Source organism: Leucopleurus acutus, assembly GCF_964270905.1.
Source record: "Leucopleurus acutus genome assembly, chromosome: 7".
Taxonomy (NCBI): domain Eukaryota; kingdom Metazoa; phylum Chordata; class Mammalia; order Artiodactyla; family Delphinidae; genus Leucopleurus; species Leucopleurus acutus.
Genome location: NC_139150.1, coordinates 107,365,785 through 107,383,377, shown reverse-complemented (window position 1 = coordinate 107,383,377; position 17,593 = coordinate 107,365,785). Strand labels below are relative to the sequence as shown.

At 51.2% G+C, this 17,593-nt stretch overlaps 1 protein-coding gene across 1 annotated transcript; it reads left to right on the top strand.

The window, feature by feature from the left end:
* Positions 1-12,578: 12,578 nt before the first annotated feature.
* Positions 12,579-17,154, top strand: SOX7 (SRY-box transcription factor 7; the record flags this gene model as incomplete). The annotated part of the gene is made up of 2 exons (XM_082842613.1): positions 12,579-12,816; positions 16,220-17,154. The coding sequence occupies 2 exons, from the start codon at positions 12,579-12,581 to the stop codon at positions 17,152-17,154; spliced, it is 1,173 nt and encodes a 390-aa protein (XP_082698739.1).
* Between the last annotated feature and the right edge of the window lie 439 nt (positions 17,155-17,593).

Sequence of the window (17,593 nt, the reverse complement as noted above, 5' to 3'; positions counted from 1 at the left end):
AGATGACACACATACCGAAAAAAAAAAAAAAACTGTTAGAACTAATAAATTCAGCAAAGTTGAAAAATCAACACACAAAAAATCAGTTGCATTTCTATACACTAACAATGAACAATCCAAAGAGGAAATTGAGGAAAATTCTCATTTAAAATAGCATCAAAAAGAATAAAATAGGAATAAACTTAACCCAGCAGGCTAAAACTTGTACACTGAAAACTACAAAATATTGCTGAAAGAAATTAAAAAAGACAAATAACTGGAAAGACAGCCTATGTTTATGAATTGGAAGACTCAATATTGTTAAGATGTTAATAACTACCCCAAACGATCTACAGATTCAGTGAAATCTTGGTCATAATCGCAATGAGAGATTTTTGCAGAAATAGAAAAATGCATCCTAAAATTCATATGGAACCTTCAGGGACTTCAAATAGTCAAAACAATCCCGAAAAGAACAAATTTGAAAGTCTCACATTTCCTGATTTCAAAACTTGCTACCAAGTTCTGGTAACCAAAATTGTGTGGTATTGGCATAAAGACAGGCATATAAACCAATGGAAGAAATATAGAGCCTGGAAATAAGCCTTCAGGTATATGGGCAAATGATTTTCGACAAGGGTGCCAAGACCATAAAATGGGGAAAGGACAGTCTTTTCAACAAATGGTGTTGGAAAAACTGGATGTCCACATGCAAAACAATAAAGTTGGACCATTGCCTTATACCATATACAAAAATAACAAAAGGGATCAAAGACCTAAATATAGTGACTAAAACTATAAAACTCTCAGAAGGAAACACAGGGGCAAAATTGGATTTGACACTGGATTTGACAATGATTTCTTGGATTGACGTCATAAGCACAGGCAACAAAGGAGAAAATAGATTAAGTTGCACTTCATCAAAATTAAAAATTTTCGTGTGGCAAGGAACATTATAAACAGAGTGAAGTGCAACCCACAGAATGGGAGAAAGTATTTGCAAATCATATAGCTAATAAAAGATTGATATCCAGAATATATAAAGAATTACAGCTCAATAGCCAAACACATCTCTATTAACAAATGCTCAAAGGACTTGAATAGACATTTCTCCAAGGAAGATATACAAATGGCCAATAAGCACAGGAAAAGATGCTCCACATCACTAGACATTAGGGAAATTCAAATTATATGCAAGATACCATTTCACACCTACTAGGATGGCTGTTATAAAAAAGAAAGGAAAAACAACAGTAGCAACAACCATAAAGTTACAAGTGTTGCAAGGATATGCAGCAATCAGACTGTTCATTCCAGTCTCTCCTCCTTTGGATAATTTCTGAAGAGAAGCCCCGTGTAACTTGTATTCTTGCTGCCCTACTGGTAGGACAATTTTTCCTCTGGCTTCTATCAGGATTTTTTCTTTGTCTGATTTTCTGCAGTTTGAATATTATGTGCCTAGGTGTAGTTCTCTTGGCGTTTTCCTATCTGGTGTTCTCTGAATTTCCTGAAAATGTGGTTTGGGGATTATTATTATTGCTTTAAATATTTCTTCTGTTCTTTTCTGTCTTCTCCTTCTGGTACATGGGAACATGCATAATTTCCGTTACATATATGCTACACCTTTTGTAGTTGTCCCACCATTCTTGAATACACTGTTTCAAATCTTTTGTCCTTTTTCTCTTTGCTTTTTCAGTTTGAGACGTTTCTATTGACATATCCTCAGACTCACTGACTCTTTGCTGTGTGCAGTCTACCAATGAACCCATAAAGGCATTCAATTCTGTGACAGTGCTTTTGATTTTGAGCATTTCTTTTTTATACTTTCTTAGAATTCCCATCTCTCTGTTTACATTACCCATCTGTTCTTGCATGTTGTCTAGTTTTTCCACTAGAGCCCTTAGCATATTAATCATAGATTTTTTTTTTTTTTTTTGGCCTCGCCACGTGGCTTGCAGGGACATTCGTTCCCCAGCCAGGGATCCAACCCATGCCCCCCTGCAGTGGAAGCGCAGAGTCCTAACCACTGGACCACCAGGGAAGTCCCAATCATAGTTATTTTAAATCCCCAATCTGATAATGTCAACATCCCTGTCATATCTGAATTTGGTTCTCATGCTTGCTCTTTCTTTGCAAACTGTGTTTTTGCCCTTTCGTATAACAAGACTGCCCCCCACGAGACACAGACACTTCAGACAGCAGTTGCAAGCCCAGGTTAGCACCTGTGCTTCTGACCAACAAATTACAGATCAGCGTCTCCAACAACCCTCTCCTTGGGTTTGATTAAATTGCTAGAGTGTTCGCAGAACTCAGGGAAACTCTTACTTACGTTTACCAGGTTATTAAAGCATATGATAAAGGATGCATATGAATAGCCAGATGAAGAGATACATAGGTGAGGTCTGGGAGGGTCCCCAGCGCAGGAACTTTTGTCCCCATGAAGCTGGAGTGCATCCCCCTCCTGGTGTGGATGTGCTCACCCACATGAACACTGTGCTTTGGGGATTTTATGGAGGCTTCCTCATGTAGGCATGAACAATTAATAACTCTATTTTCAGCCCTTTTCCCTTCTCTAGAGGATGGAGGGTGGGGCTGAAAATTCCAAGCTTCTAATTGTGGTTTAGTCTTTCTGGTGACCAGCCCCCATCCCGATGCCCACCCAGAGTCACCTCAATAGAACAAAAGATGCCCCTAGTGCTCTTATCACTTAGGAATTTACAAGGGCTCGAGGAACTCTGTGCCAGGAACCAGAGGCAGAGACCAATATATATTTTCTATTATCTCACATCCTGTGGCCTAATTCTCTGATGGATCTAAGAAGAGTTGTTGATTTTCAGTTTGTTCATCTCTTTGCTTGTTGTTAGAATGTGACTGATAACTTCTAAACCCCTTCCATGACAAACTGGAAACCAGCATTCCCATTCTTTTACTTTGAATTTATCTGTGTCTTTGTGTTTAAAGTGGATTTCTTATAGTCACCATATAGTTGAGTCTTGCTTTTGTATCCAATCTGACAATCTCTGCCTTTTAAATGGAGTATTTAGACCATGCTTAATGTGATCATTGCTTAATGTGATCATTGACATGGTTGGGTTTTAATCTAACATCTTACTCTTTGTTTTCTATTTGTCCCATCTGTTTTTTATTTCTTTTTTCCTCTTTTCCTGTCTTGTATAAATTGGATTAATTGATTTTTTATGATACAGTACTATCTACATTAATAGTCTATTAATTCATTTTTTAAAAATTGGTTGCTCCAGGGTTTACAATATTTATCTTTAATTGATCAAAGTCTACCATTAGATAATGTAATACCACTTCACATATGGAACAAGAACCTTACAAGTATATTTTCATTTCCCTCCTCACGGTCTTTGTGCTATTTTATCGTAACATTTTACTTCTACATATGTTATAAATTCCATAATATATTGTTTTTATTTCTTTTTTTTGGGCTTGAAACAATTATCTTTCAAAGAGGTTTTTAAAAATAGAGAAAAAAAAAGTCTTTTCTACTTAACCCGTGTGTTACCATTTCTTTATGTGGATGCAAATTTCCATTTGGTTTCACTTTCCTTTGTGATGGGACTTCCTTCAGCATTTTTCGTAGTGCTGGTCTACTGATAATGACCTCACTAAGCTTCTGCATGTCTGAAAAGTTTTTATTTTACCTTCATTTTAAAAGATATTCTGGCTGGGTACAGAATTCTAGGTTCAGAGTTTTAAATTTTTTCTTCCAGTGTTTTTAAAAATGTTATTCTGGATTGCATGGTTTCAAGCACAAAGTCTACTGTAATTCTTACCTTTGTTCCTCTGTATGTAATGTGTCCATTTTCCTCTGATTGATTTTTAGATTTTCAGAAATTTGATTATCTTGTGCCTTTATGTGGTTTTCTTATGTTTTGTCTGGTTAGAGATGGTTGAGATTTTTGAATCAGTGGGTTTATAGTTTCCATTAACTTTGGGAAATTTTCAGCCATTATAGGTTCAGATGTATATTCTGATCCCTCCATTTCTTCTGGAAGTTCAATTACTTTTATGACAGGCCACTCAATACTGTCTCACAGTTGTTGCTTCTCTATTTTCTGTCTTTTTTCTCTCTGCTTTTCATTGTGAATATTTGTCTCGTGTTCACTAACATTTTCTTCTGTAATGTCTAGTCTGATGTTAATCTTAGCTAGTGTCTTTTACATTCCAAATATTGTACATTTCAACTTTAAAATTTTGATTTTGGTCTTTTTAAGATCTTTTCATCCTTTCCCCATCATGTTCTTGTTTTTCTCTACCTTCTTGAACATATGGAGTGTATTTAAAACAGCTCTTTTAACATCCTTATCTGCTAGTTCCATTATCATTTCTGGTTCTATTTCTATTGACCGTTTTTTTCATCCTGGTTACGCATTGTATTTTTCTGTGATTTTTTTCCCCCCAAAAGCCAATACTCTTCTGAGGACACTAGCTGGTGCACCATGTATTAGGACATTTTTCCACCCTGGCTGGTAGTAACAGAAACTCCTTCTTTGAAAGAAACTCTTCCAAAAACTTTTTTTCCAGTGTTTTTTCCACAGTCTTGGTATTTTTTTTCACACATGTGCATATGAGTACTCAGCCCAAGATTCAAGGAGACCCTTCTGCAAATACCTGAGGCTCTCCCTCCCTGCAGGGCCCTCTTCTTTGCTTTGTCCTCCCTGAGTTCAGAACACTGTCTCCTCAACACAGCAAGACCACCAGTCTCTGTTTCAGTTTCTCTTCCCTGTGCTGTGACCTGGAAACTTTGTCCAGACAGGGAGCAGGGGAACTTCCTGGGTTCACCTCATTAGTTTCTCGTTTCCAGGATTATTGTTCTACATCGTGTACAATGTCTGAAAACTTCTGTTTCTTATATTTTATCTAGTTCTGTGTTGGTTCAAGGTAGGAAGAGAAATCAGATCCCTGTTTCTCCATCATGGGCAGAAGTGGAAGTTTCTATAATTGAAAAGGTGACTTTCTTAAGTGCTGTTGTTCGTTTGGATCCAGGCTCATTTCATTCAAGCCCTACATCTTGTGGAGAATTAAGCGATGAATGGGCGTCCTTGAGAGAGCCTTGGAATGAGTACTGTTTTGCCACTCGCTAGCTGTCATTTCATTTTTGTGGGCCTTAGTTCCTCATCTACAAAACTAGGGTAAGAATGAAATTACTATTACCCTATTCCTACTATTTTCTTTGGGGGAGCTTTGAACAACCTTTTGAAGGAAGGGCATTGTGTAATGTATGTGGGAGGAAGGGGTGAAGAAGAAGGTGACACACTTCTTTGCCTTGACATTGGCCTTGGGGAGGGAAGGAGTACTGTTATGAGTTACTTAGTTTCTTATCAGTTTTAAACCTCTGATCTTCTCACCACCACCCTCTCACACATACACACACATCATGGTAGTTTGAAGACATGGCCACATTCTTTGATACTCCCCATATTGAGAATTGGGGATCTATGTTCTTTCCCCTTCAATCTGGCCAGGCTTCTGACTGCTTTGACCAATAGAGTATTGGTGACGACAGAGTAGAGGTGATGCCATGTGATCTCTGAGCCTAAGTCATAAAGTACCATGAAGCTTTTGCTTTGTTTGTGGAATACTCATTCTTGGAGCTGAGCTGACAGGTAAGAAATAAACATCCCCTAAGGCCGCCATGCTAAGAGGAAGACAAAATAATATGGAAAAGCCATGGATAGGCACTCCGGCTAATAGTCCCAGCTTAGCCCAGCCTTTGAGTCATCCTAGCCTTGGTGTCAGACATATGGGTGAAGAAGCTTCCAGATGGTTCCAGCTTCTGGCCATTCGAGTTACTCTGAGCCATTCGTGTCTTTCCAGCTGACACCTCAGACATCAGGAAGCAGACACCCTTGCTGTACACTGTCAAATTCCTGCCAGATTCCTATGTTCAGAGTCACTGAACATAGTAAGAGTGGTTGCTTGCACTGCTGCGTTTGGGGTGGTCTGTCACACAGCCATAGGTAACTAGAGCACATCTCTTCCCTGATTCCTGTCAGATACCAGCAGAAATGCAGGGCGAATGGTTCAAGGGCCAATTTAAACAGGTAGTCTGAGTGATGTTGAATGAGGGGCGTGTTTCCCAGTGAAGGCTTCATAAAGGGACATCTAACACTGCTGAGACATCCCAACTTTCTGAATATAAATCCAGGAGCTCTTGAATGGGGTCCCCCCATGAGCTGCTCTGGGCAACTCCCTTTGACACTCGTGGGGAGCGAGGCTATTGAAGTCAGCCCTCGTGTTGCCCAACTAGCCAGCCCACTGTGCGCTGTCCCCTTGTGTCCTCCCTCACTCCCTCCCTTCTCTTTTCCCTCCATCTTTCCTCTTTTATGGAGTGCCCATTACATGCCACACATTATTTTAGGTTCCGGGGCGTGAAAGCTGAGTGTATGTTAACCATGTCTCTTATTGTCTGTGTGCTGATGCTTTGACACCTGGGGCCCTGCTGACTCTGGAGGGGCCGCCCCTCCCAGGGCCAGCTACTTCCCAGAGCAGTAAACACCGTGCTGGCTAGTGCACATCTCAGGTATAAACCCCCACCCTAAACACCTCCTTTAAGGAGCGCTTGCACTCTGGGCCACTATCCTCCAGTCCTAATCACCCCAAGGCCAGTTACCAGACAACCAGGAACAGCCCCTATACCCCAGAGACCACCCACATTATTCGGCCTTGGCAGTCCTAAGCCCGATTTGCCTCCCTCCCTCGTTCCTTCCTGAGGAACCCGTAATAAAGTCTCTTGCCCAGTCTCCCCGCCCCCAGTGCTTCCCCATGTGGCCCCCATAGTGTCGTGTGCCCTGCTTTCAATGGCAATTGACTCCTTGTCTGTCGGCCTTACCATGCCTCGCATTTTCTCTTCATATACTACATTTCAAGACACAATGACGCCCAGTCCCTGCCCTAAAGGAACTTAAAAGTTAGTGGTAGTGGGAGCCTTCGCCCAGTAGGGCTGGCAGCATTCTGTTTCGTGCTGTGCGCACTGCTTACGCAGGTGTGGTCACCTGTGAAATCTCCGCCATCACGCACGCCTGCGCACTTCTCTGTGGGCACACTGTACTTCAATGAACATCTGATTAAAAAAACAAAACATAAGATAGTGGTAGCTTGAAATCTGCCCATTAAAGCAGTCTCATAAGCCAAACAAGTATCCCTGGTTTCTCACAGCGGAACTGTTGGCCGATGACAGAGTGATCCGTGTTGAGATGGCTATCAGTCCTGCCTCACGTCACTCATTATCCTGACGTGTGTGCACCTCGGCACAGAAAAGACTTACTTTCCATTCTGTATTATTTACAGGCGGTTTCTAGTCAATTTCTCTTCTTCCTCTTAGGCATCTGGAAAGAAGAGGCAATAGGATTAAAGAGATCGAGCATATGTCCTTAAACCAACTCTTAGTTTTTCTTGTCATCTGTTGGTTTTTCCATTTAAATTTGTCAGAATTTAACTTCTGACCAATTAAGTAAAGATCGTTTCAGTGCAGTAATCCTGCACACGTGCTCCCTTACAGAAGGAAATCTGATCGTTGTTCAGAGTGGAGCAGGAGAAAATTAATGTAGCAAAGGTTTGTTCTTGGCTTGGAACTCTCCTGGCCCTCAGGGCTAGGAGGAAGCAAACACAAATCCCAGGATGAGCAGAGCTTACGTCGGTGCTGTCCTCGGTGTACACACAGCAGAGGCAAGCCCGTCATTGGTTCACTGGGCCTCCGAGGCTCTCTACCCTGTGCACTGGCTAAGAGACTTGCTCAGATGTGCTCAGCCAGTAGTGGCAGATGGGACTGGACTTACGTCTTCTGGCTCTAAGTCAGGATCCATCCACCGTTCGCTGGGAGACATGACTGATCAGAGACGAGCACACACATGTAGAGGGGGCATTCTATGGTAACCAGAAAGTCTGATCTGGGGAACTTGGGTTTCTCTACCCCAGTGTTTTGTTACTATAAAGTCCCTCTTACAAAAGAGTTTTGATGTTGCCAGGGGGTCTACACTACCCATGCTCAGAAGCAATGTCATCTGAAAATCCTATTCCTTTCCCCCTAGTCCCCTGTGGAAGAGCTGTTAAACCTAGGACACTGTGAAACTCTGTCCAGGTGTCCTTGTCTCCACTCGGGTAGGCCCTCAGATATATCTTAAATCTCTGAATTATTCTGAATCTGAGACCTTGACGAATTTCTCCTAAATGACTATGAAGAGATTTCTGTTGCTTGAAAGAGAGGAACTCCGCTTCTTGGAGGGAAGCCAGGCGCGGGGCCGGGTGGGGTGCATGGAGGGGAGAGGAGAGGGCATTCAGCAGACCTGGATGAGGTCTCCTGGCTCTCCAGCATGCACCTTACCCGTGGCCAACAGGGTTTACCCATTTGCTTTTCACCTTACCTTGAACTTCCAGTGCCCTTTGGATGAGGAAAGGTCCAGTGGGACTTGAGCGATGGGTCTGGAAGGGCACACAAGCAGGGGGAGACGCAGCAGCTGGTTAGAAGCCCTTCTCTCTGGCATGGGGCTCTGCTTTGAGCTGGAAGCTGACCCGGGGTAGCCCCGGAATGGAGAAGCAGAGACCTGAGGACGAGAGATGCGTATTCAGGTCTCTGCTGTGCCACCTGCCTCATCTGGGAACTGGCTTACTACTACAGCCTGGGCCGCCCAATCCACAGGGGGTTGTACAGAGGCAAGGATGAGCTGGGAGTGACCTTTGCAAAGACTGTCAGTCGAGTACAGATAAATCAGTGTGAGCAAAGGTGATCGCGGTGATGGTGATTTCAGCCACCAGCCAGATGTGAGGGACAAAAAGCACCCGCAGACCATGTGCACAAAACCGTTGCAGAGAGGAGGGCTGGGAGCCACGGCACCTCCAGCCTGGCACAGCTGCCAGCACTTGGTCTTGCGCAGGGCTCCAGTGCCAGGGGCCAGGGCTGGAATCGGTTCGAGGCAGGAATGTGTGCCCTACTCCCTTATTTCTCCTTCCCCTAGAATCACCGAAACTCTTCAGTTTGGAATAGAATAAGGAAGGCTCCTCACGCGGAAAGTTTTGTGGGCTCGACCCTATTAATTTTATATTTAGAATTCCATCCATTCATTACTTTACTATATTTCACAGTTATTTAAGTGTACGAGGTTCTTTCACAAACACCACATCAGTAATCCTGTATTATCCCCATTTTACTGGTGAAGAAACCGAGGCTGAGATCAGCTGAATGAATGATCATCACACTGCTAGAAACTTGACGCAACCGGTTTCTGACTTCAAGTCCTGTGTTCCTGTAAACCCTGTTCAGTGAACTACAGACCTAAATGAAGGTGGGAGGGAGGGGAGAGATGGGGGAAGGGAGGAGAGGGGGGGAGATTAGAAAGGGAAGGGGGGAGGGAGGGAAGGAGGGGAGCAGAGAAGTACAGAAGGAGGAAAGGGAAAAAGCAAAGGAAAGAAAAAAGTGGTTTGAGAAAGAGCAGCGTTCACACAATACACACCGCAAGAGTAAGATTCAGTCTGTGGGCAGGCAGGCCCACTGTGCCCCCGAATCGTCACACGCGGACCCGCCGCTCTACCCCCATCCCATCCCGCCGCGGGTCCAAGCACCGCAGCCCCATACGTTTCGACCCTTCTCGGCACGGTTGCTCTCCGATTCACCGCGCAGAGTCTCCATTGATGAGCCTCTGCCAGCAACTGGCCGCGGTCCAGGGCCCAGCGCTGGCCAGGCAGGTGTTGGGGATGCCTCGGAGGACGCCAGCACTGACCCTCTCGCTCAGGCCTCCGAGCCCCGGGCTTTGGGGACACTTGAGGTCTATGCGGAGCTCGGCGGACTGAAGGTCGCAGTGACCCAGCATCCCTGAGCGCCGCCCGCACCAGGGCGCGCTTGCATATAGTTGCCCAGGTGAATCAGTGCAAGTGAGTGAAGAAATAAAGGAATGGAGCGAGAGAGAGAGCCCGGTTCCCTTGTGCACACAGCTCACGTGCTCGGGGCGAAGCCCGTGCTGGCGATGTGGAGTTTAACACCCAGGTCCTACACAACCCAGGCTCGCGCGCGCTCTCCGGACGAAATGCAAGACATTATTATTGGAGACAACAATCACAACATGTATTCTCTTTGTCCCCGCCCCCGCTGTTTTCTCCATCTTTGCTGTCGGACTCTGGAATCCAACTGGACCGCTCTGCGCTCCCCGGCGCCCGCGCAGCTTCCTAACCTGGCGCCTGGGGGCGGCCCCACAGCGCGCACGCTCTGTTCTGGAACCGCTCACGGAGGGCGCCAGGGGCTGCGAGCCGGGAAGGGGACGCCCACGGCCGGCAAGGGGGCGCTGTCCCCAGAGGCCTCTGACCCTGCGGAGCATCGTCCCGCCCTGGAGCGACGGTGAGGTTAGAAAGGGTAGCAGTCGGTTCCTTCCAGGGGCCCTGGGCTGCCGCGCAAATACCCCTGCGGGGATCCCTTCTCTCCCCCAACAACGAGCTGCACCCCCGGCCGGGCGCGGCCCTAGTTCCCCGCGGTTCCCGGAGCATTCTGGTCTGGGGATTTTTCTTAAGGAATTTTTGGCAGAGGGGTTCAACACGGGAAACGGCCTAGGCTTCCCAAAGTAGGGAAGTCAGCCTAGACCGCGGACACATTCTCTCCGCAAATCACCCCCTTCCCGCCGGATCCCCGGTGCCAGCCAGCCCCGCCCGCTCCACCTCGGGTTCCAAGATGCTTTCCCGGCTCCCGACACCCACTTTCCAGCCAGCGCTGCGCCGCGCCCCGCGCCCCTCGCTGGTCACCCTCGGCCCGCGAGAGCGGCGGGTGGAGGGCCCAGGCCTAGGGTGCTGCTTCTAGGTCCTGGCTGTAAGGGAGAGGGAAACTACTCAGTCTGTTCTCTGTGAAGTCCGGGGCTCTGGAGGTTGAAAGTGGGACTTAAAAACGGAGAAGTTGCACTTCTCCACCCACTTGCCCGGTCTTAGCCGTGGGGCCCGGTCCGGGAGGGCATGTTGCACACGAGGCATGTGTGAACTCAGTCATTGAACGGGGGACCCTGAAATCCAGGGTTAGAAGTTACGGGATGCATGTGAACAGTTATATTGACATCAACCATCATGTATGTGTAGAGTTTGAGCTTTCACACACAGCCCTGTGAGGTCAGTCTTATCATCCTCTTCCTTCTAGGATTGGGAGAGGAGGTCTGAGTCATGCACGGAGTAACCCACCACTGAAGACAGGTCCTGACTGCAGACCCCTCGGTCCTCTCCCAGTGCCACCTCCTTTCAGGGTTGCCTCTGCGGAGCCCTGCACGGGGTGGAGGGGGGCCGCTCAGTAAATATTTGTGGATGGGATTCCAGGATCTCGTCAAGCCTTATGACTGCCCTGTTTTCTACGGTAGGATGTGTCTAAGTCGTATCTTCGCACTCATTTATTCATTCACTTATGCTACATTTCCTGAGTGCCTCCTGGGTGCCTGCACTGAAGTGAGCGCCAGGGGAAGAGCCCTACTCACACGGAGCAGCGGGACGCGGAGCTGTCCTCTGAGCAGGGGGTTCGCGTCCGCGAGGGATGGCCCTGAGCTCCCAGTCCGCAGCCCTTGGAGTTGAGCGCAGGTCCAGAGCCCGCAGCCCCGTCTACTCTGGGGTGTCAGGGGGAGGGGAACTCGGGAGCCCCCGGGTCGTGCCAAAGCCTAGAGCACGCGGGAGGGGAGGGCCAGGATGACTCTGCTCGGAGGAGAAGAGAGAAAATACGAGAAGGGAATTCCGCGAGGGAAGGGCTAGAGGTGAGGGAGCGGGAAGCCGGGACACCGGAGACCAGGGTGGGATGGGGGTAGAGGTGTGAGAAGAGAGAAATCAGACCAGACGGCAGGGTGAATAAGGGAGAACTGAGGACGCCGACGTGCTCTCCGAGAGCCAGGGAGCCGCGGGCCGTCGAGGGGGCCCTCGGGTGGGCATTGCGGCGAACCCGACGCGGGATCCAGCCCTTGCCAGCCTCTCTGGCCGCCCAAGTTGGCTGGGGGCGAGGTTGTCGCTCCTTAGGTCATTTTAGAAAAGCAGTAGGTGTGTTCTGTCACAGGCCGGGATTCACGGTCAAAGTCACTCGTCCCCGGCCACCCCCAGCGAAACCTGTTTGGCTTCTATTCTCCGCAGGATTCCACACTCGGGAGAAGCTGGCGGAGCCTGGCCCAGGGAGGCCGCGGCCAGTCGGGACAGGGGGCTGGAGTCCGGCTCCCGCACCCGGGCCCGGTGACTGCGGGCGGCGCCCGCCTCCCGGCCAGCGGCACCTGAGAGCGGAGTGGGCGTGCAGAGAGGCGGTCCCGGGGCGGCGGGGCGCGGATCTCCGGGAGGGACCTGGGAGGCGGAGGGGCGGGCCGGGGGCGGGCGCGGGGGAAGTGGCCCGCCCTCCCGCCTCCCCTCCCTGCAGGTCGGAGCCGGGACGCGGCGGCCCGGGACGCAGGGAGGGGGCCCGCGTCGAGAATGAGGGAGTGGCCGCGCCGCCTTCGAGAGTCATTGGAGGACGCGGCCGCCCGAAGCTGATAAATAAGGGGCCGGGCCGCGGCTGCCGGCCAAGCTGGACGCCCCGACCGGTGCGAGGGCCAGGTCAGCGCCGGCCCGTCGACGCGAAGCGAGGCGACCCCCGCGCGGCCATGGCGGCGCTGCTGGGAGCTTACCCGTGGCCCGAGGGACTCGAGTGCCCGGCCCTGGAAGCCGAGCTGTCGGACGGGCTATCGCCGCCGGCCGCCCCCCGCCCGCCGGGGGACAAGGGCTCGGAGAGCCGTATCCGGCGGCCCATGAACGCCTTCATGGTGTGGGCCAAGGACGAGAGGAAACGTCTGGCGGTGCAGAACCCGGACCTGCACAACGCGGAGCTCAGCAAGATGCTGGGTGAGTGAGCGGGCAGGGCGCGGCCCGAGGTCGGCGGGCGGGGGGCTGGCGGCTGGAGGCCGGGCGGGGTGGGCCAGACCCGGCGTGGGGCGCGCGCCGTGCCCGCGAGGTTGGGCATCGGGGCGAGCGTGGGTGTGCGCTCGGGGACGGGGATTCCGAGCAGGGGTGCCCGGACAAGACCCAAAGAGAACCCGCGCGGCCCTCGGGGTGGCCGGAGAGGCCCCCTCGCGGGGACGGGAGCCGAGTTAGGGGCCCCGCGCGCACAGACGGGCCGGGTCGGAAACGCCGCGGCTGGGTGCACCGGGCGTTCGCCAGGCATACCAGAGCGGGAGACCCCCTCATTCCCTGAACTCCGCCGCGGGCACAATCGCAGAGGGTGGTCGTAACTCTCATTAACGAATATTCGTGAAGAGAGACCTTGCGGGAACGCATTCCTGCTTTACCTTAATTATTAAGCCGACAGCAACGTGGACTTGATTCGAGCCTCTGTTTCTCAGTCTCAGGAGTGCAGAAAATTTAATTCGGATGCTTAGCGCGGCCAGTGCGGGTCTGTCCTGGAGCCCGGCCGCTTCTCGCGGGCTGCTGTGCGGTCCCAGCCCCGGCGACGGGACTGGGGACAGGGACAAGCCAGGCCCAGGAGCCTAGAGAAAAGATGTTCTCCGGGGTTTCTTCTCTCTCCCTTGACAGAAGCTGAGCATTTATCAACTCCGCCCAACTCCTAACCTCTTTGCCCTTCAATGTGGTTTTTATTCATTTCGAAGGATGGGAACTTTTAAAAGCACTTTGTGAGCCCAGCGGACACCAGGCCCTGTGAGAAGGGACAGTGTGTGGTCACCCGAGGCTGGCCCTGCCCTCTGCAACCCCACCCGGCCCAGGCTGCAGCCTTTTTCCTTTTTCCGTTGGAGCTCGGGGCACCTTCCCCAGATCCGTGGAGTGAGGGCTGACATCCACCTTTGTGCGGGCTAAAGCCACAGGCCCTCCAGCGGAAAGCGTCCTCCTGCAGTTAGGCGCCCTTTCAAAGCAGCTGATGGAGTGCTGGTCTCAAATAGCCTCCTACCCCCCGGCCCAGCCCCCTGGCTAGCTGTGCCCAGGATGAATTAGTGGGCCAGTGTCTTAGTGAGCCCCTTCTCCCATAAAAAAATATTTTAAATCATACTTTATACTGTGTTGGCATAAAGAAAAATATATTAATATATACAATAATAAAACATTTCTTCAAGCAAAAAATTTACATTTTTCTTCAGGTTTCCAAAGAAATGAAAACACCTTTTTTGTTTCTGGGCCGCTAAAAGTTTTTCTTTTGGTGTGCCCAGGTGCCATGCCTTTTGCCCAAGCACAGCTCTTGTGACCAGGATAGAGCAGGCCCAGGCCAGGGATGGGAGAACTCGAGCTGGGGAGCCTTGCAGGATTAGGGCTGCCTGCTCTCAGGGAGAGGACAGGCAAAGGGACTTGGGTGACAAACGCTTCCTGTGAGCTGATCCTTGTGGGCAGTTGGCACTTAGGCTTCCAGAGGTTACAGTGCACTTTGCAGGAAAGACACTGATTCCTTCCTGCTTAACCACACAGCCCCTGGCACTAGGCAAAGGAAACCAACATGGTGTTGCTTTGAAAAATGTGGACTTTCTACACCTGCTACTAGGGGAGCAGCAGGATGATCTATTTCCACCCCAAGCCCATGATCTCGCCCAGCCCTTTCCTTTCTGACTTAGGAAAGGGAAGGGGCTGATTGTGAGAGCCCAGACTTTTTTGACGATTAGCTCTGCAATCTTTAACATTAAAAACTTCACCCAGTAGCGCTGGTATTTTTTATGTTATGAGTGAGAAAGCATGTAAAGACAGTTATACATTTAGTGGTTTTAAAAATGAATCTATATTTTATGAATACTACAATATCCAGGTGCACTTAGAAACTAGAGTCACATTTTATATTCAGTCCATACTCAGGGTGTGGGTGTATCTGGGTCTTAGGCCTCTTGCCACGACTGTGGCCTCAGCCACGCTCTGGAAACTAATAGCCAACCCCGAATCTGGAGTTCCTGACACGTTTCAAGTTGCCTTTATAAGTGAGAGCTAATTGTAGTAATTGACAAGTCTGTCGGAACAGTTATAAACTTTCATCCCAACAGGAGAATGCCTTGGATAATTACCCTGTCCAGCCCCCTCTGTGGACCCGGCACACATGGCCAGCCAGTGCACAGCTCTGGACTCGGCGCTGTGCAGAGTGCTCTGGGTGGGAGATGTGGCCCCTTTCCTTCCAGGGCTTGGTGGCGGGACCTGCCCTCTGGGCTAGCTTGTCTCAGACTTCAGGATACAGTAGAGTCATGGGAGAACTTGTCAAGTTATAGAATCCCAAGCCCACCTAGGAGGTAACAATCTAAGGGGTCCAGAAGCAGCCTTTAGAAAACCTGCAGTGGGAGGGATGTGCGATGTACTTTGAGAGAGAAAGAGATACTAAAGCGGTTCACAAAACAAAACGTAAGTGAATAAGGATGAATAGAAAATACATGTGAAACCAGCATTTTCGCACCAGTGGGATACACGTGTGCGATGCTTCTTCAGGAGAGAGTTTTGACTTGCGTAACATCGCAATATATTTTTTATAGTGAGGAAAACAGAGACCAGGGGAAGGTAAGGGATTTGCTTCTGTACAGGGAGTCAGTGGCTGAGCAGGTGCCCCCTGCCATGGTCAGAGGGTCCTAAGTGGACAACCGGAAGCCATAGCTTGTGTGCGTGTGCATGCGTGTTGCATGCAGTAGGGTCCTATTTGACCTTCAGATGTAAGGGATAATCCTCTGATGCCCTGAGATCCTGTACTTTACGTCCATCTGTAAAACTATTAACTGAGCCTGAGTTCCCTGACAAGAAGGCCTGTGAGATTTATGCCACAAATAAATATTATAGCATCACTTCCTTGATGGGGCAGCGATAAGAGGAAGACAGAGTTTTCACTAAAATGCACAAATGATTAGCACTGACCCTCAAAGGGTAAAGGCAGCCCAAATCAATGTTGTAGTCGTGACATGTTTTTGTCCTGTCGGTGACGTTGGGTCAGGTGGGCCTTTCACCGAGAATCCCACACTGTTGATATGTTCGCGTTATCTGGTGGCTTTGACAGGAGAGGTGCCAGTGACTATGTGCCTAGTTGGTACGAGCGCCTTGGGGCGTGCAAGCGGGAGAGGTTGGTTTGGCCTCACTGTGCGTGCAGGACGTGGGCTGGGCAGAGGATGCGAGGAGTGCGGTGCGACCTGTGCGGAGGGGGGACCGCGGGGGGGGGGGGGAAGGGGGACCGAGGCGGCCGGCGTGTGCACGTGCGATGCTCCGAGGCCCGAGTCGGAGACAGGTGCACGGGCCGTCCGGAGCCGCGCAGAGGCTGAGCGCGGTCTTCTCTGACTTGTGTGAGCAGGAAAGTCGTGGAAGGCGCTGACACTGTCCCAGAAGAGGCCCTACGTGGATGAGGCGGAGCGGCTGCGCCTGCAGCACATGCAGGACTATCCCAACTACAAGTACCGGCCGCGCAGGAAGAAGCAGGCCAAGCGCCTGTGCAAGCGCGTGGACCCCGGCTTCCTGCTCAGCTCGCTCTCCCGCGACCAGAACGCCCTGCCCGAGAAGCGGGGCGGCGGCCGGGGGGCGCCGGGGGAGAAGGAGGACAGGGGTGAGTACTCCCCGGGCTCCGCGCTGCCCGGCCTGCGGGGCTGCTTCCACGAGGGCCCGGCCGGCGGCGGCGGCGGCGGCGGCGGCACCCCGGGCAGCGTGGACGCCTATCCCTACGGGCTGCCCACCCCGCCGGAGATGTCGCCCCTGGACGTGCTAGAGCCGGAGCAGAGCTTCTTCTCCTCCCCGTGCCAGGAGGAGCATGCGCATTCCCGCCGCATCCCCCATCTGCCCGGGCCCCCCTACTCTCCGGAGTACGCCCCCAGCCCTCTCCACTGCGGCCATCCCCTGGGCTCCCTGGCCCTCGGCCAGTCCTCGGGCGTCTCTATGATGTCCACCGTGCCCGGCTGCCCCCCGTCTCCTGCCTATTACTCCCCAGCCGCCTACCCTCCTCTCCACTCCAACCTCCACGCCCACCTGGGCCAGCTCTCCCCGCCTCCCGAGCACCCCGGCTTCGACGCCCTGGATCAGCTGAGCCAGGTGGAACTCCTGGGGGACATGGATCGCAATGAGTTCGACCAGTACTTGAACACTCCTGGCCACCCAGACTCTGCCGCCGGGGCCGGGGCCCTCAGCGGGCAGGGCCCGGTCTCGCAGGTGACACCGACGGGCCCCACGGAGACCAGCCTCATCTCCGTGCTGGCTGATGCCACGGCCACGTATTACAACAGCTACAGCGTGTCATAGAGCCCGGGGCAGCCCGGCCGGCCCGGCCTGGTCGCAGCCTCTCCTTCCCGCGCGGAGCGGAGCTGATGCGCAGCGCCCCGGGGTGGGCAGGTCTGTGCTGCGGACCGGCTCTGCGGATCCAGGGCCCCTCCGCCCGCCCGCCCCGCCCCGCCCCGCCCCGCCCCGCCCCCTGCAGCCTGCGTTTTGAGTATATTCCTTCAAATGAGTTTTCATTGGCCACACCCTGGGAATCAGGCCCGGTCGTGGCTGAAAGACACTGTTTCCCGCGAGAATTTTCACTGACCTCTCCTCCCATTTCTCATCCCGGAAACAAATTCGGGAAAAACCCGGAAGCATTCGCATCTCTCCTGCTTCTGACACAGCTGCAGGGGTACAGCCGTCCTGACCCTTGGCCGTCCAGGTGAGGAGAGCCCTGGGCTAAGATTCAGGGGACCCGGGA